The sequence below is a fragment of the Carcharodon carcharias genome, chromosome 1 (genome assembly GCF_017639515.1).
Source record: "Carcharodon carcharias isolate sCarCar2 chromosome 1, sCarCar2.pri, whole genome shotgun sequence".
In the NCBI taxonomy this organism is placed as follows: domain Eukaryota; kingdom Metazoa; phylum Chordata; class Chondrichthyes; order Lamniformes; family Lamnidae; genus Carcharodon; species Carcharodon carcharias.
Genome location: NC_054467.1, coordinates 107,490,253 through 107,516,345, shown reverse-complemented (window position 1 = coordinate 107,516,345; position 26,093 = coordinate 107,490,253). Strand labels below are relative to the sequence as shown.

The window sequence follows — 26,093 nt, the reverse complement described above, 5'->3', positions numbered from 1 at the left end:
GAGAGTGCTGGCCACCACTTGGATAGTCAGGGATTAGTGCGCTGCATGGCTGCCTGAAACCCCACCCACCTTCGCCCCACTCCACCTGACTGATTGGCATCAGCTTTGCCCACTGGACTGCATGCTGTGCTCTCAGCTCAAGCTCAGGCATTCTCCTAACCCACACTGCGAGGCTGCACTGTTAACTTGAACCATGGGGGAGACTGGTCCAAACCGGGATGATGACATTGCAAGGGGCTGTGAGCGCCTCCACCAGTGACTGCTCCATGGCCAGCTTTAGCAAGGAGATTGTACAACGTGCCCAGTCGACCGATGTGATTTGTGTTGGTCCGAGTTGAGTGCAATGCCTGACGTGGCGGCTGTGACGAAGGGCGGTGCGTCCCGCAAGGTGTCGAAACAGTCGCTGATTAAAGTCACCAAGAAGCCGTCTAAGAAGCAGAGAAAATCTCGCAAGCGGAGCTATTCCATTTACGTGTTCAAGGTGCTGACCCAGGTCCACCCTTCCACCAGGATCTCATCCAAGGCCATGAGTGTTATGAATTCCTTCGTTGTCGACATTTTCGAGCGCGTCATCTCCGAGGCTTCGCACCTCATTCATTAAACAAGTGCCACACCATCTCGGCCCGGGAGTTCCAGAGCGCCGTCTGCCTCATGCTGCCAGGGGAATTGGCCAAACATGCTGTCTCCGAAGGCACCAAAGCGGTCACCAAATACACCAACTCCGTTTAGGTAGACAATTCTAAAGATTATATTTAAAAAAAATGCCCAGTTGTCCAACTGTTCTGCTGGACAATTTCGCCCTTTGTATGTGATTGCACATCTGCATTATTAAATGTAAGAGAGTATATGGAATGACATGGCCTCAGTGTTGCTATGCTTGAGTTTGTGCTAAAGTTGAAATGAAAAGAAAATCAAATTGATGACTAAAAGGCTCATTAGTTTGCAGTCTGTGCCCGAGCGAAAAGCTCTGGAGCACTTGGTGGCACTTTTCATTCCTCTACATTGCTTGAGTGGGCAGATCAGCTAGAGGCACGATTCCAATATTATCAATGTGACTGTACCGGACCTGTTTCAGCTGCAGAGGAATGGTCACTTTGTACAAGGTTTCCCTAAAGCATGGCTGCTTCCCTCGCCCACCCGCATGTGTTTGTGCACTACCTTCAACCACAGGGCTGCCCTTGCCCCAATGCCTCCAACGTTCCTCAACCTAGAAATCCAACAGGCGCCCCAGGCAAGCACTGCGCAATGTTACTGTGCACTCACCTCCATGTTCCCCCTCCAAGTGCAGCCTGCCAAATGCACACCTGTTTATATGCTGTTGTGAAACACATCGGCATGCAATCACGCCAACGTGAGTGGATGATTCAGCTGGGCGGGGGATGATTCTGGCCTTATAATGATATGCAGATTTATTATGAGGTTCCCAATGTCCGATGGCGGGAAACACAGCCTGCGGGCAGAGTGGACGATTGCAAACTGATTTCACAACATCGTGAAACCGATTTTTGGCCTTCCCTCCATATTGTCCACTGACACCACTGAACACATCCGACGCCAGCAGGCATGGACAATTTTGCCTTTGTATGTGATTGCACATCTGCATTATTAAATGTAAGAGAGTATATTGAATGACATGGCCTCAGTGTTGCTATGCTTGAGTTTGTACTAAAGTTGAAATGAAAAGAAAACCAAATTGATGACTAGAATTGTCAGGTTTGTTCAACTTGACCTCCACTGTATGAAGTAGCTAACTGTGCTCCTCGATTTCTGCCAACATTCGCACTTCATGCTATATATTGAAAGGCATACACTATAGTTTTAGTATAAGATGTTCATTTTTGTTCACTCAAGTTTCACGTTTTTCTCCCTCTTACAAACAGCATTATTTGCAGTCAGGCATTTGAGGGTGTTCAGTCACGTTAAGTGAAGCATGAGAAACTTGCCCATTTGATTCTCTCTGCGTAATGTTGTAACTTGAATATTTACAGGAGTCTCCTGCACCATAAACCTTGTACTGACTGTGAACCTGGCAACACATGCACCTGCATGTTATCATCTTGTTGCATTTGTTAAGTCCATTCTTGTGATCTTGTATTTTCTTGTAACAGCTCCGAAGCTAATGATCTTGCCCTTCGATTGGCTCGCCAGTATACAGGTCACCATGATATCATCACCCTTGACCAGTAAGTAGTAGAAATTTGTTGAAATTGTCATTTTTAGTCCTGAAAGCAAGACCAGAAGTCAACTAGTTTTAAACTAAGGCTCTGGGACCTGAGTTCAAATGCAGACTATTTTGCATTTATATTGGTGCTTGTTTAGTTTGGACTGAGTGAAAGACTCAGCTTTGAGTGAGTTCCTTCATTTTGCGCCAGAGTAAAGCATTTCTCTTATCCTAGCTACTAGGAAATTGCCAAACTATTTGTTTGTATCAAGGTTAAAGTTGAGGAATAGAATTCTACCTTAGTGTTCTTGCTGTTGGACCATAAGAGTAAAGGGCAGGAGGTTCAGAAAATAATCCGAGTTGTGGTGTGCTACAACATCAGATACTTGCAGAGTTCAAGTCTTCATTACCAAGGTGAATGGACAGATTTCTTTCCTCTGTTTCAACCAGAAAATATGTGTTGATTGTTTACAGCATGAGATGGGAACAGGAAGTCTTCTAATATTATGACAGTTTGCTCCCTGCAACAGGAAGTATAAGACTTGTAATAACAATGGATTTCCATTCTTGTACCTTAAATATTTAGGTGTGTCACATCATTAAAATCTCAGTTCACCTCACAGATGCCTCCCAACCTTTCAGTTAAGTCATAACTTCCTCCTACTCATTTAGTGTCTCCAATTATTCCTGTTTGCAACGTCAGTGCATCTGTTTAACCCTGAGCTAAACCTCCAGCCCCATATGTTCTTTTACAAGGATTACTTCTACCTTCACCTCCATGACATGACTCATCTCAGCCCCTTCCTCAGCCAATCTGCTGCTGAAATCTCATCCATGCTTTTGCCATCTGCATATTTGATGATTTCAGCGCTCTCCCGACTGACCTTCCGTCCTCCATCCAGCGTGAACATAAACCCACCAAGAACTCTGCTGCCTATGCTCTAACACGCACCAAGTCTCGGTCATGAATCCCACTGTGGTCATCGGCTTCTGGTCGATCAATTGAAAGTTCTCATCCTCTTGTTAGAATCCTTTTGTTTCCACCTCCAGCCCTACAACTCAACGACAACTCTGTGTTCCTCCAACTCTGGCTTCTTGAACATCCTGCACCTTCATCCCACCATTGGTGGCTGTGTCTTCAGCTATCCAGACCCCAACCTGTAGAATTTCCTTTTTAAGCCTCTCTCTCTCTCAATTTCTCTCTCTCTCTCTCTCTCTCTCTCTCTCTTTCTCTTCTCTCTTTCTCCTCCTCCTCCGAGACCCTGCTTAAAGGCTACCAAATTTTTGATTGTCCGTCCTAATGTAGTGTCTTGAGACAATTTCTTACATCAAAGGCACAATGTAAATGTCATTTGTTGTCACTAGCATTTCAAAATTATCCATTTTTCTTTCTGTGTGTTTTGTAAAAGCTGCCTGGAACCATCTGTCCACATTGAGTGTGGGTGGGCAGGGGGTGTAGAATTGCTGAAAGCCTTTGGTTTACTGAAAACTTCCAGTCGTGTAAGACAGAATTTTGTGATGCAGTTGCTCTCCTGACTGTCCAAATTCCATGTTTTTGGATTGACCCTGGATTTCTTTCACTTTCCATACAGTGCTTATCACGGACACATAACGTCTTTGATCGACATCAGCCCATATAAATTCCATGAGCTTCCCTCAGGAAGTCAGAAGGAGTTTGTGCACGTTGTGAGTATTGGTAACAGTTGAACGTTTGTTGCCTTTTACAAATGGTGTTAGCGAACAAACATTAGGTAGATACGGTCCCGAATCTTCCAAGCAGCGGCAATGATGAGCGAATTGCCACAGCACGAAGATTTTCCTGACCCAATGCTGCTGGGTTGAGGGGGTAGTCTGGTTGGGTCATGGGGGGGGTTAGTCAGATGGTCAGTGGTGTGTAGTTGGGTGGTAGGGGGTAGTCGAATGGCTAGGGAGGAGTTGGTTAGGTGGGGTAGTAGTCAGGGGCAGTCAGGGTTGGGGGGGGCAGGGGGGGATGATTGCAGGGGCATTCAATTGTGTAGGTACTCAGGTGTTAGACTAGTTTTTAATCTTTCTAACATTTCCTGGGTATTTATTCAGGTAAGTACCGGAGAACTGTTCAAAGTCTCCGACTCCCGCTCAGTCAGAGTCATTTGCGGAGGGTCCCAGGGAACAGGGAAAGTTCTCATCAGAAGTTTAAACTTATCAGGCAATTCCCACATAAATTCATGCATCAGGACCTCCGCAGGGCCCCGACCCGCACCTTACGGTCAGACATCTGACTCCCGACGATCCCGAGACCAGAAGATTTAGCCTACTGTAACATACAGAATAGCTGCCAAGATTCTTAAAACTTTTCATCATTCCATTGTAAAAGCAGTACAGAGTCTGGAACTGAGCTATATGCATCAGCTGGGACCTCTCTTCTACCACTGGTCTGCTAAGTAGCTGATCTCAATTAGTGTGCCTAGGCAGGGCAGGGGAAAAATCAACCAAGTTTCCTGCTGCTAATTTTCAACCATTGAGTTGTGAAGAAATGCAAGTGTTGACAGAATCAGGCTTGTTTGTGAAGCTGTGTAAGCTCATGCATGAAGAATGGCCACTTGGGTGAGTTATCTGGCAGTGGCTGCTGCCTGTGAATCTGCACCCAATCGGCATCTTCTGAAGAGAACTGAAGGAGTAAAAATAGTGTGCCTTATCAGCTCAGAGTAGCCTGAATGCTTGGCCATTTTAGTCATATTTTACAGGAAGGTTTCTCTACTTTTGCCTTACTGAGCCACCGGAAAAGGACCCAGCACTTTCAAAACCTAAGAAATTGGATGCAATCTAGTTTGGACTGCCTAGGGTTATGAGCGCCTGAAACTTGTATAGTTTTGCTATTCTGTTCAAAGTGGGTTTGTAAATGGAATTCTACATTTTACTTTATCCTCTTTTAGGCACCATCCCCAGACATCTACAGAGGAAAGTACAGAGAGGACCACCCTGATCCAGCCTCAGCCTATGCAAATGAAGTAAACTTGCTGATTCAGGAGGCGCAAAAGAAAGGCCGCAAGGTTTGTAGAGAGTTGAACAATAATGGCGATGCCATGGTGGATTAATATTGCCTACATCAGATTTTACATCAGAATTCAAAATTACCTAGGAGTAAATGAGATTAAAAACATGTCTCTTTTCTCATAGCTATCTGACATGAAGCAGGAACACCATTATTTTATGTTACTAAACTTGTGACAGTATTGATATGTAATTTGCTGTATCGTACTGTGCATATGTTTACTCACAGAATGACAAAAATGTAGTTCTGACCTTTTGTGATAAGCTTTATTTCTTTGAAGTATAATTTTTGCAAAAAGACTTTCCCTGCACTTTTTTTGGTGGGACTTAGTGTTCATCTGCCAAAGAGGCCATGATGTGAAATAGGTTGAAGGTTTTAAATTTCAGTAATTATCCCAACCCCTTGATAAAAGTTGTTTTGGAAGGAAAGCGTGGTAAAGCTGTAACAATGATGTACAGTTATACTGTAATGTAACAGAGATGGTAGTTTGCTGTATTTAGTACATGTACCTCAAGCTTTCCATGAAAATCTGGTTCTTTCAATCCTGAAAGCTGGGAGCAAAAGCAATGCAGCCTGATGGAAGTCTCCTCACTCTGTTTGCTGGAAGGGTGCAATTTAAAATGAGTTGGGGCAGTCTTAGTCCAACATAAACTCTTTCCAATTTTGCACTAATTGGCAAAATCACTTGGGCAGACCCAACTCTGGCTGATGTGGAAACGGAATAAAAACATTGTTGGAGTGGAAAAGTGTTTTTCTGAGTTTTGGGGGGTTAAAACACATTGTTGGTAGTCAAGGGACTTTAACTCTTTATCTGTACTGTACCTCACTGAGAGTGTTTATGTTTACATGAGGTAACAGAATTGGGAAGTTTCTAAGTTCCACTGAAGCTTGGAGAGTTGTAAGAAGAGAGTTGGATGGAAAACACAAGAAATGGATTTCCATAGCTGGGGATAGGGAGTTCTCTGATTGTCACTCAGTAGAAAATCTGTGAAACCCTGAAAAACCGCAATCTCTATGTCAATACATCCTCAGATTCTTTGGGTGAAATATGACAAATTGTCAACCCAATTGCACCATAACACGTAAACTTATTTCTTCACAGTGCTGTAATGTCAAACTCAAACTGGAATGCTGGCATTCAAAAATTCTGATTGATTTGTGACATGGGCTTTGAAATGTCAATGAAAGAATTGGTCCTGACATTATAACTGTCCACAACCCTTGTGTTACAGAGTGATGCTAATAACTTACTAGCTGGGGATTATCTCAGAGCTACTCCCATTCTCTCACACCTTTACAACTTCGCCAGACCTGCAATGGAAATCCCGTCCCACTTCTGGCAAAGTTATGATGAGGGAGTGAGAGGAACTCTGAGGAAATTCCCTGCCTGTGTCCTGACACGCTGATTGTACTGTAAATAGAGTCAACCATCAGCAGGGCAACTGATTTGTTGCAGTTTGCATTTTACCAATTCGTTCTCTCAGACCCCAGTGGTTCCACTTCCTCCAGCACTTTTTATGCAAAATGTGAAAATTCAGACTGCATTGTGTCTTACCAAATTACTTGTCCTAACCATCAGCCCAAAAGGTTAGGTAGGTCATGACCTTATACATTTCTTTACTAATGGATAGTTTTTTTTTTCTTTTTTCCCCTTTCGTTGGATATTTTTGCAGGTACCCATGATGTTGGTCAGTCGCAGAGAGAGTAAAAGCTAGTGCCAAGTGTGCAAATGGCATTTGTACAGTAAAATATTTGAAGCACCAGCTTGCTCAGTTACTCTCTTACTACTTCACCAAGGCCAGAGACGTGGTTTATTTCCAGGAGGACCATCTACTGTGGAACTGTATCCAGGGAGGGCTCTTAACTTTTTATCTAATATTTGATAACTTTGCAAATTCAGACAGAGAACTTGTCTTTTATGATTTAGGCAAGTGAGCAAGTAAAATGTACTAAAATGGATTCCTTGTCTATCAAGGAGCCTTGAATGAAGCACATTGCATATTGTGCCTTTGATATTTCCTGTGAAACGTTTGCACTATTGCTAACAGACTTTCTCTTCATAGCAACACGTGCAAAAACCAGTCAGGGTTGAAACTCCACTGAAACTAACCAAAACAGTTAACAATTTTGTTGAAGCAGCGCCTAAAGAAATTTTACTCTGGGACATTAACCAATGCACTCAAGATAGCAGGAGTCAGTGGATTTTCAGCCCTAGCTACAAAAACATTCTTTATGACATATTTTTACAAATGGCAATGCAACCTTGAAGAAACAATGGATTATTCTGGTTTGCAGAGTGTGCTGAAGATGTACAGTGATTTCAAATGTCCTTGCTTGGTTGTTTAAGTGACTGTGGAATGATTTAACTGTTCTGTCCCCTGGCTTTCAATGCAAGCACTGCCTATTTAATTCCTTTTGGCACAGTGCAAGCTGGAGACGTGTAGTATTGATGTCATCTTCTTTTGTATAGATGGCTGCGTTTATTGCTGAATCCATGCAGAGTTGCGGAGGCCAAATAATCCCACCACCTGGCTACTTCCAGAAAGTGGCACAGTATGTACACAGTTTGTGTTTCTCTTTAAGGAAATAAGACCTGATATAGCTTTTAACTTACTTTGTCATTAAAATCTTCTATGTTTCTTTCTCCAGAATAAGAGTAGATGGGGCTTTTAAAATGCACTGAACTGGCCTCTAATTTGTGTTTTGGGGTGTGATCATTTGAAATTTGTGAATACTATTTATATATTCTTTAAATTATTTTATGGAAGATCTGTCTTTGTTTGCTGCCTTGACATGTTGTATTTCCCTATTCTACATATTTATCTCCTGAAGAAGAGACATGGTAAATAATCTGTACTCAGGCCTCTGTCACAGCCTCTTCTGATCCACCTGCTAAGAAGATCTCAAGAACAATTTAAATGCTTCTTTATGCATTTTCTTTCTTCCACCCCTCCCAGGTATTTCCTGGTTTCTACTCTGCCTCGGTCTGATAATGCGGCATCGATAGAAAGGCTTTTGAATGGCGTGATCCGGGGTGGGGGAGACAGAGTGCAGGATAGAGTTGGACCCACCTCTTCCGGAAGCAGAGCATAGGTAGCCACTGAGGCAGGCGGCTGTGGAGGCGGCTGTTTAAAGGGCTGCCTCGGTTCTCTGGGACTTTATCCCAGTTGCATTCTAACATTTTGGGCCTTGAAGCCCTCACCGCTCACATCCCCCCCACTACCCATTCACCATGCCTCCTTGATGCCAACTCATGCCCCCATCTTCCAATGGCTCCTTATAGGCTCATGCCCATTCAACAGTGAACCCTATGTATAGAACTAATGAGCCCTATAGTAATAATGGCATATGGGGAATTGTTCAGGAAAAAAAACCCATTCACAACCTTCTTTGGAAAACAAACTACTGTTCCTAAAACTCTGAAGTGTCAATCAGACAGACCATTAAAGCATCAATAACAGAGGCTTAAACACATCATACCGCTTAATCCAGTGCATATAAATATTGGGACATTGACAAAAGAGATCACAGAAAGAAGCACTTATTGGAACCACTTGAAAAAGTCAATCAAGCAAAGTCAACAGTTCTCTTCAGCTGTTAAAGCACTTTTCAATCTGGGCTCTCAGCCAAGGATGCATAATGAGGTCTCTGAGTTGGCACCGAGTTTAATGGAGCGGCAGGGGTAAAGGGGGCATTTTGACCTCACCTTTCAAAATGTTCCCTCATCCAGACTGTGGTTCACAGATCCTTTGAGGGGCTATGAACCATGTGTCATGGAGAATCTGGCCCAACTCCACAAAAATTGATGAGGTTTGGAGATACCTATTGCTGCAGCGGATGACCAGGTCTAGAGTGTAGTACGCAGGGCTTGTTACCCACACACTTATCCTATGCCTATGAAAATTGAGGACGACAGGAAAGGGGGCGGGAATCCCAGAATTTGGTCCTGTCTGCCATAGTTATTCCGGCTTTGTGAAAATCCAGGCCATAAACCCTTTTACTTCCACATTTTCAGTTCATTTTACAAAATAATAACCCTCTTTTTCCCACATCCTTTTTTGTCTTAACATAATAATTTCAAAATTCCACTTTATAACTCATATTGAAAGCCAAATTCTTAGTAAACCTTTTTGAGTATTTATCAGGGGCATCCTGAAGGAAACCACAAATCATGGGGAGGAACATGATTGTCATTCCTTTACTGGGCTTATAAAAGAAAGCTGTTTAGCAGCATTTGATTTCTCTGGGTGTGTGTTTGGTGTACAATAAAAACTGACTTTTATTGCTCGAGGACATTACATTACAGTCAAAGCAAGAGATTTCCATTTGTAAAGCACTTTTAGCACGTGGGCGGAATTTTAATAGTACAAATAAGAGGTTTTGTGTTGGGTGGGCAGATAAAGTGTTTAAAAATCTGAAATCCAACCCTTAGTTTTTGGAGGCAGAACAAGGGGACAGGCAGCCAAGCTGCATTTAGGATGAAAGTTGGCAATTTAAATAATGTAATGAGACTGCATGCCTCATATTTATCCACCATTTTGAATTGAGCATTGGCTGGACAGGTTTCTCAGGCCTTTGGCCTCACACTTCCCATCTGCCTCCGACCTCTCCCCACCACCCAAGCCTCCAATCCTTCAGGCCTCTGATTTCCGACTGCACCCCCAAGATTGGAAATCCAGCGGAGTGTTCTTAGTTCTTGCATGGGCTCCGAAGAACCAAATTAGAAATCTCTCACATTTCAACTTAACATTAGAATGCTCAGACTTGGATTTTAGATCTTGGCTACCGAGGGTGGGAGCTCAAGTAGGGAAATCTCCCAACTCGCAGACCCACCTCGGTAATCAGTACCTGAAATACACGATTTCTGCTCCGGTTGGATGGGGTGAGTGCAGGATGGAGTTGGGCTTACTGACCCCAGAAGCAGACCATAGCTGGCCACGGGGATGGGCGAGTGCCGAGGCAGCCTGGTTAGAAAGTCCACCACAGCTCTCTGGGCCTTGTTCCCAGTTGTTTTAGCAGTTGTTAAGCCCTATGGCTCTCACCCCTAATTCTGTCTCACCTCTACCCCCCCCCCCACCCTCTCTATGGCCCCTCATGCCCTTAATGTCAACTCATGCCCCGCCATCCACCCTCCCCCATGGCCCCTCATACCCTCCATGCCACTTCCATACTTACTCAGTATCCACCATGGGCAGACCTCAGGGGCAATGTGAATTTGAAAAGAATAAACTTCTAACAACCTAATAAAGCTCTCGTTCCAAGACACTTGATAGTGAAAAAACTTGCATTCATAAAATCCATTCTAAGTTTTTTTTTAATCTCCTCAAGTGATGAATATGTTATGAAAACAAACTTCAATTAAGATCCTATATCAAAGACAACTAATTCTTTAATAGCTTCTTTAAGCTGTCAATCAAACTGAACCTGCTGAGATAATTGTAGCTTTTGAAGCTTGCCAAACTTTCATGATGACACAGTGATGGCTTTTGGAAATGTCAACATATAAATCAATTGAAAGTACCTGGCCAGATGCTCCTATTTTTTTTCCAATCTGTGTCAATCAAAGTAGTTCAGCAGAGGGTTTTTTATATAACTCTTTGACAGATGCAACCTGTTTTTTTTTGTTTAAGGTTGAAGAGCACGTCATTTGAAAAACTTAATATCATGACTGTTATACAGACCTAATCCTCCTTTTTAAGAATGTTTACATCTAATCCCTCAATTTGTGACTCCTACACTGTGGGTTAAGATCCTTGCAACAGCCAGAATGGGATATGATTAAATGTTCAAACGGCCCTGCTAAGTTCTGGTTCCCTGCCTGTATGAATCACACCCTGCTGCCTTTCACCTACTGGCAAAAATTGGACATTTCGGAAATGGGGACAGGCCTTCCACATCCATGTCCTGCCCGCCATTTTTAAAGGTCCACGGGATCTTCCCAACTCTGCAGAAATCCAGCCATTAAACTTGAGTTCTAAATCCACCTCCATGATTCTCATAGGTTTAATTGTAAATCACAGTTTACAGGCAAAATGTTCCTTATGAATTGATGATCTGAAGAAATCTACCAATCTATAACTAGGGTGGAAGGTACACTTTCTATAAACCCTAATTTCTAAAGGATCTGTGGTGCTGCTTGTGGGCTTGTTACCTCATGTAGAACTGGATTGTGGGCTTGTTACCTCGTGTAGAACTGGATTGCTACATTTGTTTTCAGATACTTGCATAACGTGGGGGGCGTGTTTATAGCCGATGAAGTCCAGGTGGGCTTTGGCCGTGTCGGAAAATATTTCTGGGCCTTCCAGTTACAAGGAGAGGACTTTGTTCCAGACATTGTCACTATGGGCAAACCCATCGGAAACGGCCATCCCATGTCCTGCGTGGTTACAACCAAGGAAATTGCAGAAGCGTTTGGAGCATCTGGGCTTGAATATTTTAACACGGTAAGTTACTTTCTAGTCCATTTAAGATTTTCGAGAATTCCAAGTGTAAAATTGAACCATCCAGTGCTCGAAGGTCCTGGATCCTCGGTTAGGGCTGCGTTAGCTGATCTTAGCTTGGCTGGTGAAAGGTCCACCATTGTTGACCAAATATCCTGAACTAGGGAGTAGAAAAACTAGCTTAGAGTTCCTGTTTTTGATCGCTATCCAGATTGCTATCTCCCACCCCAATGGAAAGTACATGTTTATGGGTATTTACTGCTGTCATAATCTTCTTGAATAACCATCCAATACTCACTTCCAGGCTCAAATTTAGAATGGGTGAAGTTGTAGAAGCTGCTGCTCTTTGTAATACCAAACCCGGTGAGATTTTGTGCTCCAGTGAAAGGAGGAAAAATCAGGGGCTGTGTTGAGTTGGAGGTCGGGGTGGTAGGGTTGCTGAGTGTTGGCAGGGTGTCGGTCAATGCTATACAAAGCTTTCACTTGTGTAAAGGAAACTTTAAATAATTTTTGAGTCTTAAATTGTAAAGTAACTAATGCCTGATCATGCATTTTCTTTTCTGTAGACTTTTTGAAAAAAATTAAACATACTATTCTGGAGGGAGTTTCAATTACCACAAAAAACTGGTTCACAGGAGCAACTGTCGCTGACAGCGCAAGGAACTCAAGTAGTTGTAGCCAAAATAACAGTTGCTGTTAAACCTTTTGGAATGTCAATTGTATCTCTATCAAACCAATTCTTTCGCTGTCCCCTATCACCCTTTGAAAACCTCCCCCATGCTCATAGGATTCTCTGGTGGTATTTTTAAGATTTTTCTCTTTTTTCCCATGTGGTTTGAGAATATAGATATGGATGGACAAAGAAGAGAGGTCATCTAGCCCAAGGGTGGAATCATGCCAGATTTGTACTAAATGCGATAGTGGGCATGAAAAAAGACATTTCACCTGCTGGCCACAATGGTGGGCTTTCATGCCGTATTGTCCCCTTCCAGTGTGCCCACCTCACAAATTATGCAGTCGCAGGAAAATGCCAGATTGCTAGCGGCCGGCTTCTGATTTGCCTGCCTTGCTGTTACCTCGCCGCTTCCTCACATCAGGCGCCATATTTAAACTGCACCTGCATGCACAGTTCTCAATGCTTGCAACCCAGGACGGCTCCAGTGAAGACAAGGCCCCAAAAGTCAAGAGTGCAGCCCCCTCGATTTAGTGACACTTCCCTTGGACACCTTTTGGAGGCCCACCATGATGTCCTCTATCCCCTCCCTGGCCGCAGAGACCCATCAGTCTAACCAGTCTGGCTTGGGAGGTGGCAACAAGAGGTGGTCGGTGCCAACACTACACATAAGAGGTCAGCTGTCCAGTACAGAAAACGGATGAATGATCTCATCCATGCCACTAGGGTAAGGCAACCATCTCATCAATCTCAACTCACCCACTCACAAGGCCATCACGTATTCACTGGTATCTCACTCACTGCCAGCACATTGGACATCATTCACTCTCTCACTCACACCCCCACATCTCCGTCTAGCCTCATCTTCTCTGGAGATCACCTCTTCATTCCGTCCATGGCTATACTCAGCACACATGCTCGCCTGGTGTTATTCTCATTTGGTCTGACATACGCCTTGCTCACACTCTCCATCTGTCTTTATGCAGGACAAGATCATGCACAATCACCAGGAGGGCTCCCAGACCGGCGTTGCAGTGCCGGACATCAAGTCCTCACTCCTCTCAAGAGGTGCATTTTGGAGCTGGCCGCAGAGGACATGGACCATTGCTGCGGCGATGGTGATATCAGTGGCAAACACCCACGTGAGGATCCCTCTCTCACTACTACTCTGAATCCATTGCTCTGTGTTCAACGCAGCTGCCACGTACTAATAATCGCCACTTTCTGTCCAAGGCATACCTGGCATGTCGCCCTCAGGCAACCTAGACCCCAACCCAGTGCCGAAAGCACTTCAGATGAGGGCCCTGAGGGCAGCACTGTTGAAGACCCGTCATGGCGCTCACCCACACCCTTCACCAGCGCAGTGACTCACACCTCGGTGGGACCTAGATGTAGAGTAGCCTCGGGATCACAATCTGGTGAGCACAGCACACAGTCTGTTCCACAGCAGGTAGAGGCCGGGACAGCCTTGGTCACCAGTACTTGGAGGGCTGCTGGAGGCAAGGAATCTGCTGAGTTTGAGTCATGACAAGTCTCTGGACTTGGTCCCCAATCAATTGGTGGAGCTACAAAGACAATCACGGGGACATCAGGAAGGGATGTCTGGTGCACTCAGACTGCAAGGGACAATAAAGGAGTCCGTCTGCCTTTAGTCTGAGGTGATAGCGCGGGCATGCCACGCACCGAGGTCAACACTGGCAGGATGGTCCCTGCCATGGAGACCTTGGTCCAGGGTGTTGGTCCTGTACTGCTGCATGGGCTGAGCTCCATCACTGACACCATAGTTGGCCTCCAACAGTGTCAATGCGAGAAATGTACGAGGCAGCTCAATCTCACTCCAGCTTCCCCTTCTCCTCAAAGAGTCAGCCAAGGGCCCTCCAGCACCAATTGGGAAGAGGACCAGCAGTCAACTCCCCAGGGCCATCCACCCAAGTGACTCTGGGAATGTCTAGCCAACCCAAAACCCCTCTTCCTGTGACCCCCCAGCTCCAGCTCCACAGGCCAAGGAGGATGAAGCTGGCCCACAACAGGACACCCAAAGCAGGCCAGGGTCCTCCAGGTCTCAGCCCTCCAGAGGACACGCACCAAGATCATAGAAGGAGCATAGCATTCAGCAGGCTGCCTCCACCTCTGCTGTGGATGTTGGGAAAGCATCAAGACTGGGTTAGGATGGTTAAGGGGATGAAGTTGCTCAGCATAAGCACAGGTGTTAATCACTTGTACATAATGTTCACTATTGTCAATAAACACCAAGAATGTCTCCCGGCCTATGACCAATTGTTCTGATGAACAGTGTTCATGTCATTCAGAAGTGAAACTTTGGCTCCTGCACAAGAAAAAGGCAAGTGTCTCAGTCCAGGGCCTCTTCCCTGTGTGTAACCTTCAGACCAAAGTGATGGTCCGACTTCACGCCCACTGGACCCATCAGTGATGCCTGCACCTCGATGGTGCTTGTCATTGCTGCCAGAATGTCGTGGGCAGGCGTCAGTGTTCCGTCATTCTCTCTGTGTGCTCTCAGCACCTTTTTTGTGGTGGGGCTGGCCCCTCTTCAGCATCTGTGTCCAGTGACACTGTGCTTCTGAAGGTGTCAGGTGCTGAAGGCTGACAAAAGATCAGATGCATCTAAAGTTTCATTGCTGCATCTCCATGATATGACCCTGATCACTGAGTGCAAGTGAGCTGCCCTCAACCAGACGGGTCAGACATTCACAGAGACTATGTGAAGATCTGGAGTGTCCTCACTGCATGTCATCATTTTCCTGGAATCTAGCGACTATTAGGGCATCCATGATATGAGCCTGAGCACTGAGAGTATGTGCACTGCCCTCAGCCACACCAGAGTCCAACTTTCACACATGCAAGGTGAGGATGCCAGGACTATCCTCACTGCATCTCGTCATCATCCTCCATGAATCATGCGGCCATGAGGGCCTCCCGAGCACACTTGCCCCATCCGGCCAGTGGGATAACCTCTTTGCCGGCATCCTTACCCTCGAGGACCCCATTACTGTCATCCTCTTCAACGGCCTCCTTATTGGAGCTCTTCCATCTCCTCCTCAGCCAGGTCCTCCCTCCATTGCAGCGCCAGGTTGTGGAGCTTGCAGCAAGCGACGATGATGCGCGACACCCTCTGGGTGATTGTATTGCAGTGCTCCAACAGACCTGTCGAGGCACCAGAGCCTCATTCTCAAAATGCCTATTGTTTGCTCCACCAAAGTCCGTGTCGTGGCATCAGCCTCGTTTATACCATCCTGAGGTTGCAGCATGGGTGTTATTAGCCACATCCTCTGTGGGTAGCCCTTGTCCCAAAGGTGCCAATTCTGCAGCCTCTCTGGACCCTGGAAGATTTCAGGATGTAGGAGTTGCAGACCAGCTGAACATTCAGTGAGTGGAAGCCTTTGCAATTGACATAGTTGACTGCTTGTTGCCACAGAGATTTAAGCATCATGTGAGTGCTGTCAATGGCACCCTACAGCGATGGAAAACCAGAGATTTTCTCAAATCCCAGCCCTCTTGCTTCCTGGCTTTCCTGATGCCGGGCAAAATGCACGAAGTTCTGCGCCTTGTAGATGGTGTCCGTGATCTCCTGGATATGCTTGTGCATGGAGGCTTGCAAGATCCCACACAGGTCACCTGTGGAGCCCTGGAAACAGTCACTGGTGTAAAACTTGAGCGCTGCTGTCACTTTCATGGCCACTGGTTCCTGTGGCACCAAATCTTGCAACTGGTGGCACATGTGACCAACCAGTTCCCTAGACATGCGCAGTCTTTGGTGACACTGGTTCTCAGTCATCTGCAGGAATGATAAACGCTTCTATAGACCCTGGGTCTAGCGAGGTGCCTACAAGTGACTGCTCTCTGTGGTCTTCAGCTGTATGCACAGCAGGCCCTGCCGCCCCTCATCTTGAGGGAGGTGCTCCTTCTTTAGCCAAGCCAGGCACCTCCATTGCAATCTTCTTCTCTGCTCCCTGTAAGCCATGAGGTACACTGATAAATCACCAGGCTCCATGATCCTGATGTTCTCCTGCAGGATCAAAGCGAGAGATGTGTGGTTTAGCAAAGGTGTACTAAGAACCTCTCTTGGTTAAGTCTGAAGGCCCCTTCATGCATGCTGGAGAGTGCTGGCCACTACTTGGATGGCTAGTGAGTTGTGCACTTCATGGCTGTCGGAAACCCCACTCACTTGACCAATTGGCAGCAGTTTCGGCCATTGGACTACATGCTGTGTTCTCAGCTCAGGCACAGGCATTCTCCTAACCTGCACTGCAAGGCTGCACTGTTAGCTTGAACCATGAGAGATACTTGTCCAAACCTTAATAAAGACATTACAAGGGCGGTGAACACCTCCACCAGTGACTGCGCCATGTCCACCTTTCACAAGGGGATTGTACAACTTGCCCAGTTGGCCAATTGCTCTGCTATTCCCTAAAACACCCATTAATTTGCAGTCTGCGCTCAAGGGGTGGAAAGTTCTGGAGCATTTGGTGGCCTGCTTGTGCCTTTGTGTTGCTTGAGTGGGCAGAAAAACTTGAGGCCCAAATCCAAAAATCCAAGCATGTCAATGGAACTGCTGCTGAACGGAGTCAGCTGTGGGAGAATGCTCACTTTTAACAAGTATTTAAGTGCATGGCTGCTTCCCTAACCACCACCAACACCACCACCACCAGCACCACGCCCCCCCCCCCCCCCCCGGCCAATTTCCCAGCATGTGTTTGTGTACTTGCTTCTGTCTGTACTGCCTTGCCCTCCACCCCCTGGCCTCAACCGCTTTGGAACCCTTGCCCCAGCACCACACTGAAAGCCAGCTGGGAAAAAGTGACTCACCTGAGCCCTCTCTGAATACACAACACCTCTTCCTTGATGTCCTATGGGCGATGCTCATGAACAAGGTTGTATCACTCATTTCTGAGTTCAGCTCGCCAGGTGCATGCCTCTTAAAGGCAGCTGTGAATCACGCTGTTCTGAAGTCTCACTGACGTGTGCGATAAATTTGACATGATTCTGGCATGAGGGCACAATAATGAGATGCAAATGCATTAAAATTAAGTTCTTGACATTGGATGGAGGGAATTGTGGCCTGGCATTGACGGGCAGAGCGGACGAAGGCAGACTGGCTTCATGATGGTGTGAAACTGATTTTTTTTTTTTCTTTTTGTATTTTTTGTTTTTCTTTTTTTTTGGCCTTGCCATATTGTCCGCTCATGCCTGCCATGACACCCACCGCCAGTGGGACTGAACAATTCTGGTCCAATTCTTCTTTCAATATTGTTCTCAAGCCAACTTATATTAGATGTCCAAGACCCAGTACTTGGTTGTGCAGCTGAGTTAATTCCAACAGTGTTTGCTGTTAAGTCAACAATAATAATTGCATTTATTTAGCACCTTTAACATAGTAAAGTGTTGTGAGGTGCTTCTCAGGAGTAATATCAAACACAGTTTGACACCAAGACACTTTAGGAGCTATTAGGGTGGAGCTTAGTCAAAGAGGTAGGTTTTAAGGAGTGTCTTAAATGAAAAAACAGGTGAAGACATTTAGGCAAGTAATTCCAGAGTATCAGTCCTTGGCAGCTAATGGCATGGTCACCAATGGTGGAACAATTCAAATTGGGGATGCTGAAGAGGCCACAATTAAAGAAGTGCAAATATCTGACGGTTGTAGCGCTGGAGGAGATTAGAGTGATAGGAGAGATGGGGCTCTGGAGGGATTTGAAAACAAGGATCAGAATTTAAAACCGAGGCATTGCTTAACTGGGAGCTAGTCTAGGTCAGCAAGCACAGAGTTGATGCATGAACAGGATTTGGTGGAAGTTAGGACACGAGCAGCAGAGTTTTGGATGACCTCAAGTTGTACAGAAGGTGGAATATGGGAGGCTGATCCTGAGCGTGTTGGAATAGACAAGTCTAGGGGTAGTAAAAGCATTGATGAGGGTTTCAGCAGCAGATGAGCTGAGGCAGAGGTGGATTTAGACAAAGTCATGGAGGTGGAAATAGGTGATCTTTGTGATGGAAACACAAAAATAAAAAAATACTTTCTAAACTGCTATCTGAAATGAAAGCAGAGAATGATGGAAATACTCAGCAGATCAGGTAACACCTATGGAGAGAAAAACAGCTAACAGTTTCATCAGAGCTGAAAAATGTTAGAGATGTACCCGGCTTAACAGTTAGAGATGTAACAGGTTTCAAGCAAATACAGAGGCAGTGAAAGATTGGAGAGGGTAAAGAACAAAAGTGAAGCTCTGGTAGAAATAAAAACAGAAAATTTTGGAAATACTCAGCAGGTCAGGCAGCATCTGGAGAAAGAAATGAAGTTAACGTTTTAGGCCAATGGCTTTTCACCGATCAGCATTCCCAATTTTTTGAGTATTTCTAATATTTTCTGTTTCTATTTTATATTTCCAGCATCTGCAATGTGTGGTACTTTTGTAAGGACTGTGGTAAGTTGGAAGTCAGGAGTGATTAGGTGACAAGAGGTATGATGGTGCAAGGCAATTGCAGATGGTAGTGTAAAGAAGCAAATGATAGGTCTAGAGGAGATGCAAATTGGAAAGCAGAATCATCACCAATGGCTGCTATCCAAAAACTAAATAAAAATGCAGAAATAAAAAGTGGGCAGAGGTTGTGATCTGAAATTGTTGGACTCATTGTCAAGACTGGAAGGCTGTAAAGTGCTTAATTGAAAGATGAGGTATTGTTCCTTGAACTTACGCTGAGCTTCATTAGAACAGTGTAGGGAGCTAGGGTCAAAGTTGGAGTCAGGCAGAGAATTAGGTCTTTGTGATGATGCAGATATGTAATTGGAAGCTCATCTCTTGGTCATGTGCTTAAAAAAATACATCTATATTGTGTTGGCAAAAATGAAGCATTTTTGTCTTAGTTCCAGCATAATTGCGGTTTCACAGAAAGTTAAATGAACTTAACTTAATACAATTGTTGTCCAAAATAATTCATTTTTGTGAGATTTGTGTATGAGGGAGGGCCCAAGCTATTCAATTCAATTGAAGGCAAGTGTACAAGTCCATTAGCCAGGGGAGATGGGACCTTTCGTTGACACTTCTTTTGCACAGCTCCCCACAGTCACCACCCCAGAAGCAACCAGTTTCTGCTATGATTCCTGGTCTCTCCAGTCTGGCAGGTGTCTAAGATGCTCTCCCCATGGTACAAGTGCCACCATTAAAATTTAAATGAGGTCATTGTCCTTGACCCTGCACACTTTAGCAAAGGCAGTGCTGGAGGTCACCAACAGACAAATCCCAACTTTTACTCTTGGGGGTGGGGGGAAGCATACAGGTTTTTGAGACCCTGTTATTTTGCTGTTTCGTAAATTTGGTTGGTAGTTAAAAGCTTTAAGTCAAAGTTCAGTACCACAATAGTCCGCGGTCTTAAGCTCAGTGACTACAATTTTACAAACCACAATACACTTTATTGTAGTCTCCCCACCACTGTGTCCCCACAACCATGATTAACAAATACTAATTGATTGGGTTTGGTTGGATAGGGTGGGTGTGGTTTCATTGAAACAGAAGAGGCTGAAGGGAGATTTAATTGACATGCTTAAAATTATGCGAAACCTAGAAAGGGTGCATAGGGATGACTTAATTCTCTTGGCTGAGAGGTCAATAATTAGAGACATAAATTTAAAGTAATTGATAGAAGGATTGGAGAGGAGTTGTGGAGAAATATTTTCACCCAGAGGGTGGTATACAGACTGTAACTCACTGCCTAAAAGGGTTGTGAACAGAAAACCTCATCACACTTAAAATATGCTTAGATACACACTTCAAGTGCCATAACCTATGGACAAATAACTGGAAACTGGGTTTAGGCTGAATAGCTCTTCCTTGACCGACAGACTTGATGGACTGAATGGCCTCCTTCTGTGCCGTAAATGTTGTGTTTCTCGAGGTGGTTTAGTGGTAATGTCACTGGGCTAGTAATCCAGAGGCCCAGGCTAATTCCCTGGGTACACAAGTTCAAATCCCAGCTGATGGAATTTAAATTCAATTAATAAATCTTGTAATAAAAGCCAGTCTTGGTAATAGTGACCATAAATATTGTCGATTGTTGTAAAAGCCCATCTGGTTCACTAATATCCTTTAGGGAAGGAAATCTGCTGCCCTTGCCTGGCTTGGCCTACGTATGACTCCAGACCCACATCAATGTCATTGACTCTTAAATGATCTAACAAGCCACTCACTTGTATCAAACCACTACAGAAAAGTCAATGAGGAATGAAAGCAGACAGACCACCCAGCATCGACCCAGGCACCAGAAATGACAACACGCCCAGTCCTGTTGACCCTGCAAAGTCCTTCTTACTAATATCTGGGGACTTGTGCCAAAATTGGGAGAGCTGTCTCACAGACTAATTAAGCAACAGTCTGACATAGGCATACTCACAGAATCATACCTTGCAGACAATGTCCCAGTCACCACCATCACCATCTCTGGGTATGTCCTGTCCTAGCAAGAAAGACCTACCAGAGGGAAGGCATAGTGGTATACAGTCAGGAGGGAGTTGCTAAGGAGAGTCCTCAACGCTTACTCTGGACTCCAGGAAGTCTCATGGTATCAGGTCAAACATGGGCCAGGAAACCTCTTGCTAATTACCACATACTGCTACACCTCCCCCCCCCTCAGCTGATGAATTAGTACTCCTCCATGTGGAACATCACTTGGAAGAGACACTGAGGGTGGAAAGGGCTCAGAATATACCCTGGGCGAGGGACTTCAATGTCCATCACCAAGAGTGTTTAATAGTGCTGCTACTGAGCCAATCTGGCTGAGTCCTAAAGGACATAGCTGCTAGACTGGGTCTACGGTGGGTGGTGAGGGAACCAACTAGAGGGGAAAACCTACTTGACCTTGGCCTCAGCAATCTACCTGTTGCGGATGCATCTGTCCATGACAGTACCAGTAGGAGTGACCACTGCACAGTCCCTGTGGAGACAAAGCCCTGTCTTCACATTAGGATACCCTCCATCATGTTGTGTGGCACTACCACCAGGCTAAATGGGATAGATTTCGAACAGATCCAGCAACTCAAGACTGGGCATCCGTGAGGTGCTGTGGGCCATCAATAGCAGCAGGTTTGTATCCAGCCACAATGTGTAATCTCATGGCCTGGCATATTCCCCACTCTACCATTACCATTAAGCTGGGGGATCAACCCTGGTTTAATGAAGACTGCAGGAAGGCATGCCAGGAGCAGCACCAGGCATACCTGAAAATGAGATGTCAACCTGGTGAAGCTATAACACAGGACTACTTGCATGCCAGACAGCATAAGCAGCAAGTGATAGACAGAGCTAAGTGATCCCACAACCACAATGGATCAGATCTAAGCTCTGCAGTCCTGCCACACCCAGTCGTGAATTGTAGTGGACAATTAAACAACTCACTGGAGGAGGAGGCTCCACAAATACCCCCATTCTCACCAATGGGGGAGCCCAACACCTCAGTGCAAAAGGCAAGGCTTAAGCATTTGCAACCATCTTCAGCCAGAAGTACCAGGTGGATGATCCATCTCAGCCTCCTCCGGAAGTTTCCAGCATCTCAGATGCCAGTCACTCAGTCTTCATCCAATTCGATGCACTCCATGTGATATCAAGAAGCAGCTGAAGGCACTGGATACCACAAAGGTTATGGGCTTGGCCACATTCTGACAATAGTACTAAAGACTTGTGCTCTAGAACTAACCATGCCCCTTGCCAGGGTGTTCCTGGACAGCTGCAACAATGGCATCTACCCAGCAATGTGAAAAATTGCCCAGGTATGTCCTGTACACAAAGCAGAACAAACTTAACCAAGCCAATTACTGCCCCTTCAGTCACCCTCGATCATCAGCAAAGTGATGGAAGGTGTCATCGACAGTGCTAACAAGCACAATAACCTTACTGATGCTCAGTTTGGGTCCAGACGGGCCACTCGGCTGACCTTATTACAAACTTGGTCCAAGCATGGACAAAATAGCTGGACTCGAGGTGAGATGAGTGACTGCTCTTGACATCAAGGCAGTAACATTCGCGGCACACAAGTGCCAGGCAATGACCATCTCCATCAAGAGGGACTCTGACCATCATTCCTTGACAATCAATGTCATTACCATTGCTGAATCCCCCATGATCAACATCCTAGGGTTACTATTAACCAGACACTGAACTGGACTAGCCATATAAATACTTGTGGCTACAAGAGTAGGTCAGAGGCTAGGAAACCTGCAGTGAGTAACTCACCACCTAACTCCCCAAAGCCTGTCCACCATCTGCAAGGCACAAGTCAGGAGTGCGATGGAATACTCTCACCTTGCCTGGAAGAGTGCAGCTCCAACAACACTCGAAGTTTGGCACCGTCCAGGACAAAACAGCCTGCTTGACTGGCACCCCATCCACAAACATTCATTCCCTCCACCACCAATGCAAAGTGGTAGCTGTGTGTACCATCTACAAGATGCACTGCAAGAACTCACCATGCCTCCTTAAACAGCACCTTCCAAACCCACAGCCACTATCATCTAGAACGACAAGGGCAGCAGACACATGGGAACAACACTGCCTGGAAGTTCCCCTCCAAGCCACATGCCATCCTGACTTGGAAATACATTGTTGTTCCTTCACTGTTGCTGGGTCAAAATCCTGGAACACCCTCCCTAACAGCACTGTGATTGTACATACAGCACAGGGACTGCAGCAGTTCAAGAAAACAGTTCATCACCATCTTCTTAAGGGCAGTTAAGGATGGGCAATAAATACTGGCCTAGCCAGCAATGCCCGCATCCCATGAATGAATTTTAAAAAAGCAAGTGTAGCATCAAGGAGCCCTAGCAAGACTGGGGTCAATGGGAATCAGGGAGAAAACTCACCACTGGTTGCAGTCATACCTAGCACAAAGGAAGATGGTTGTGGTTGTTGGAGATCAATCATCTCAGTCCTGGGACATCACTACAGGAGTCCCTCAGGGTAGTGTCCTAGACCCAACCATCTTTAGCTGCTTCATCAATGACCTTCCCTCCATCATAAGGTCAGAGGAGATGTTTACTAATCATTGCAAAATATTCAGCACCACTTGTGACTCCTCAGATACTGAAGCAGAGCGTGTCCATATGCAGCATAGCCTGGACAATATCCAGGCTTGGTATGATAAGTGGCAAGTAATATTTGCACCACACAAGTGCCAGGCAATGACCATTTCCAACAAGAGAGAACCTAACCATCTCCCTTTGACATTCAATGGCATTACTATCGCTGAATCTTCCACTATCAACCTCCTGGGGTTTCCATTGACCGGAAACTGAGCCTTATAATTACTGTGGCTACAAAGCAGGTCAGGGACCGGGAATTCTACGGCAAATAACTCACCTCCTGACTCCCCAAAGCCTGTCCACCATCTACAAGGCACAAGCAGGGAGTAAGATGGAATACTCCCCAGTTGCCTGGATGAGTGCAGCTCCAACAACACTCAAGAAGCTTGGCACCATCCAGGACAAAGCAGCCGCTTGATTCCACCTCCTTCAACATTCACTCCCTTAACCACCAACGAAAACTGTGTACTATCTACAAGCTTCCCTGCAGCAACTCACCAAGGCTCCTTAGGCAGCACTTTCCGCGCCTGCAACCTCTACCACCTCAAAGGACAAGGGCAGCAGATAGATGGGAACACCACTCCCTGCAAGTTCCCCTCTAAGCCATTCAGCATCCTGACTTGGAAATATATCATCGTTTCTTCACCATCACTGAGGCAAAATCCTGGAACTCACTCCCTAACAGCTCTGTGGGTGTACCTACACCACATGGACTGCAGCGGTTCAAGCAGGTGGCTCACCACCACCTTCTCAAGGGCAACTAGGGATGGGCAATAAATGCTGGCTCAGCCAGCGATGCTCACACCCCTGAAAGACTTTTAAAAGATGAAGCTTAGCATAGTAATCCAGCAGTTAGGTACTTTTTGTTGCTTTTGCTACGACAGGTACTCATGCAGTTAAATTATCTGCTTTATGGGAATGCTATAGATTTGTAAGTAGGTATCACTTGCATTTGTTAACGTCAATATTTTGAAAAAGCTTTTGTATATTTGAAATTCCATTTTGGTTTTGAGGGGGAGAGTTCTACACCCTAACCTACCTGTACATATCTCAGTTCGGAGGTAATCCAGTCTCATGCGCTATTGGTCTGGCAGTACTGAACGTCATCGAGAAGGAGGATCTCCGTGGTAATGCAACCAAAGTAGGAAATTATCTGATGGATTTACTGAAAGAACAACAAGCCAAACATCAGCTTATTGGAGATATCAGGTAATGTTTTAGCCAATCGAGATTGTTAGCTGTATGTCAATAAATCTAAACACCATTAGAGAGGATAAATAAGAGATGGAAGATTACTGTGGTGCAATCTTAACATAATCCAGCCAGTGACTGGTGGCAGCGTTCTTCATATAGTTTCATGGAAACGAGCAGGTGATTTTAACCTGCCCAGAAAATAGGGTTTGAGTTAGGTGGAATGCTAAAATGTTAAAAATCCCAAACCCCATCCCTAACCTGCTTCAGCCCTGCCCACTTTTTGTTTTAATGGGCAGTATGGGGAGAGGCAACCAACCCACTGCCAGTAGGAGATTAGCTCATATGAATATTTTAATTCAGATTTCACCTCCATTTTAAATTTTAGTTTGGCCAGTCTGTTTCCCCTCCCCAACCTTTGCTTCCCGAGTCTCAGCCCAAACTACTATTGCAATTGGTCACCTTCCAATCACTTCCCTACCACAATCTCCCACCAGTCAGTCTTTCCGATCTCTCACTTCCTCCCCATCTGCAGTGTGGTGCTAAAGACCTACCCGCCTCACAGGCTGTCTACTAATCAGGCTGCACGCACCCAGGAAACTGAGACAAAAAATGTTAATCACGTCCAACAATTAAATTTTCCTGTACCTGAGGGAATCCATTCTTCCTGGTTCCCAATTACAAAACTGCACCCTTGCCCTTGCACAGCCCCTCTTCCCCCTGTTTGTTCTCCACCTCCCCATAAACACTGAGGCCATTGTTGCTGGTTACTGAGCTACTCTTTTCATATGTAACAAATCACATCGCTAAGTGATGTACTGGACCGTGAATGATATTGAGTCTAGTAGCAGCCATGCCAATGAAGTGAACTGCTCTGTCCTGGATAAAAGCAAAATACTGCGGATGCTGGAAATCTAGAACAAAAACAAAAATCCTAGGAAAACTCAGCAGGTCGGACAGCATCTGCAGAGAGGGATATAGTTGACGTTTTGAGTCCGTATGACCCTTCATCAGAACTAAGACTTATAGAAATGAGATGAAATATAAGCTGGTAGAGTGGGGTGGGTGGGACAGGTAGAGCTCGATAGGGGGCCAGTGATATGTGGTGGCCAAGAAGAGACTGCCAGAGATGTCATAGACAAAAGGACAAAGGGGTGTTGACGGTGGTGATATTATCTAAGGACATAAAGGGTAGCAAGCAGGACAAGCAAGTGGCAGATGGCCCTGGTGGGGCTGGGGAATTTTCCAATCATTTACAATTTTAAAAAAAGTATATTTCTTTTCCCACCTATTTTTAAATTTATTTCGATCCTTTGTTTTATCTCCACCTTTTAGCCCATGTCGATCCCTTCCCCCTACCCACTCCCACTAGGGCCATCTGCCGCTAGTTTGTCCTGCTTGCTACCCTTTATGTCCCCATTAGCACATTCCTTAGATAATATCACCACCTTCAACACCCCTTTATCCTTCTGTCTATGACATCTTTGGCAGTCTTTTCTTGGCCTCCACCTATCAGT

The 26,093-nt window shown here is 45.3% G+C and overlaps 1 protein-coding gene across 4 annotated transcripts in view; it reads left to right on the top strand.

The window, feature by feature from the left end:
* Positions 1-26,093, top strand: part of etnppl (ethanolamine-phosphate phospho-lyase) — a 55,491-nt gene that overhangs the window by 17,491 nt on the left and 11,907 nt on the right. For all 4 annotated transcript variants that reach the window (XM_041196638.1, XM_041196626.1, XM_041196631.1 and 1 more), the window contains 6 exons: positions 2,109-2,183; positions 3,754-3,847; positions 5,074-5,190; positions 7,663-7,745; positions 11,410-11,635; positions 24,440-24,594. In XM_041196638.1, the coding sequence (XP_041052572.1) occupies positions 2,109-2,183; positions 3,754-3,847; positions 5,074-5,190; positions 7,663-7,745; positions 11,410-11,635; positions 24,440-24,594 (750 nt within the window). The remainder of the gene's footprint in view (positions 1-2,108; positions 2,184-3,753; positions 3,848-5,073; positions 5,191-7,662; positions 7,746-11,409; positions 11,636-24,439; positions 24,595-26,093) is intronic.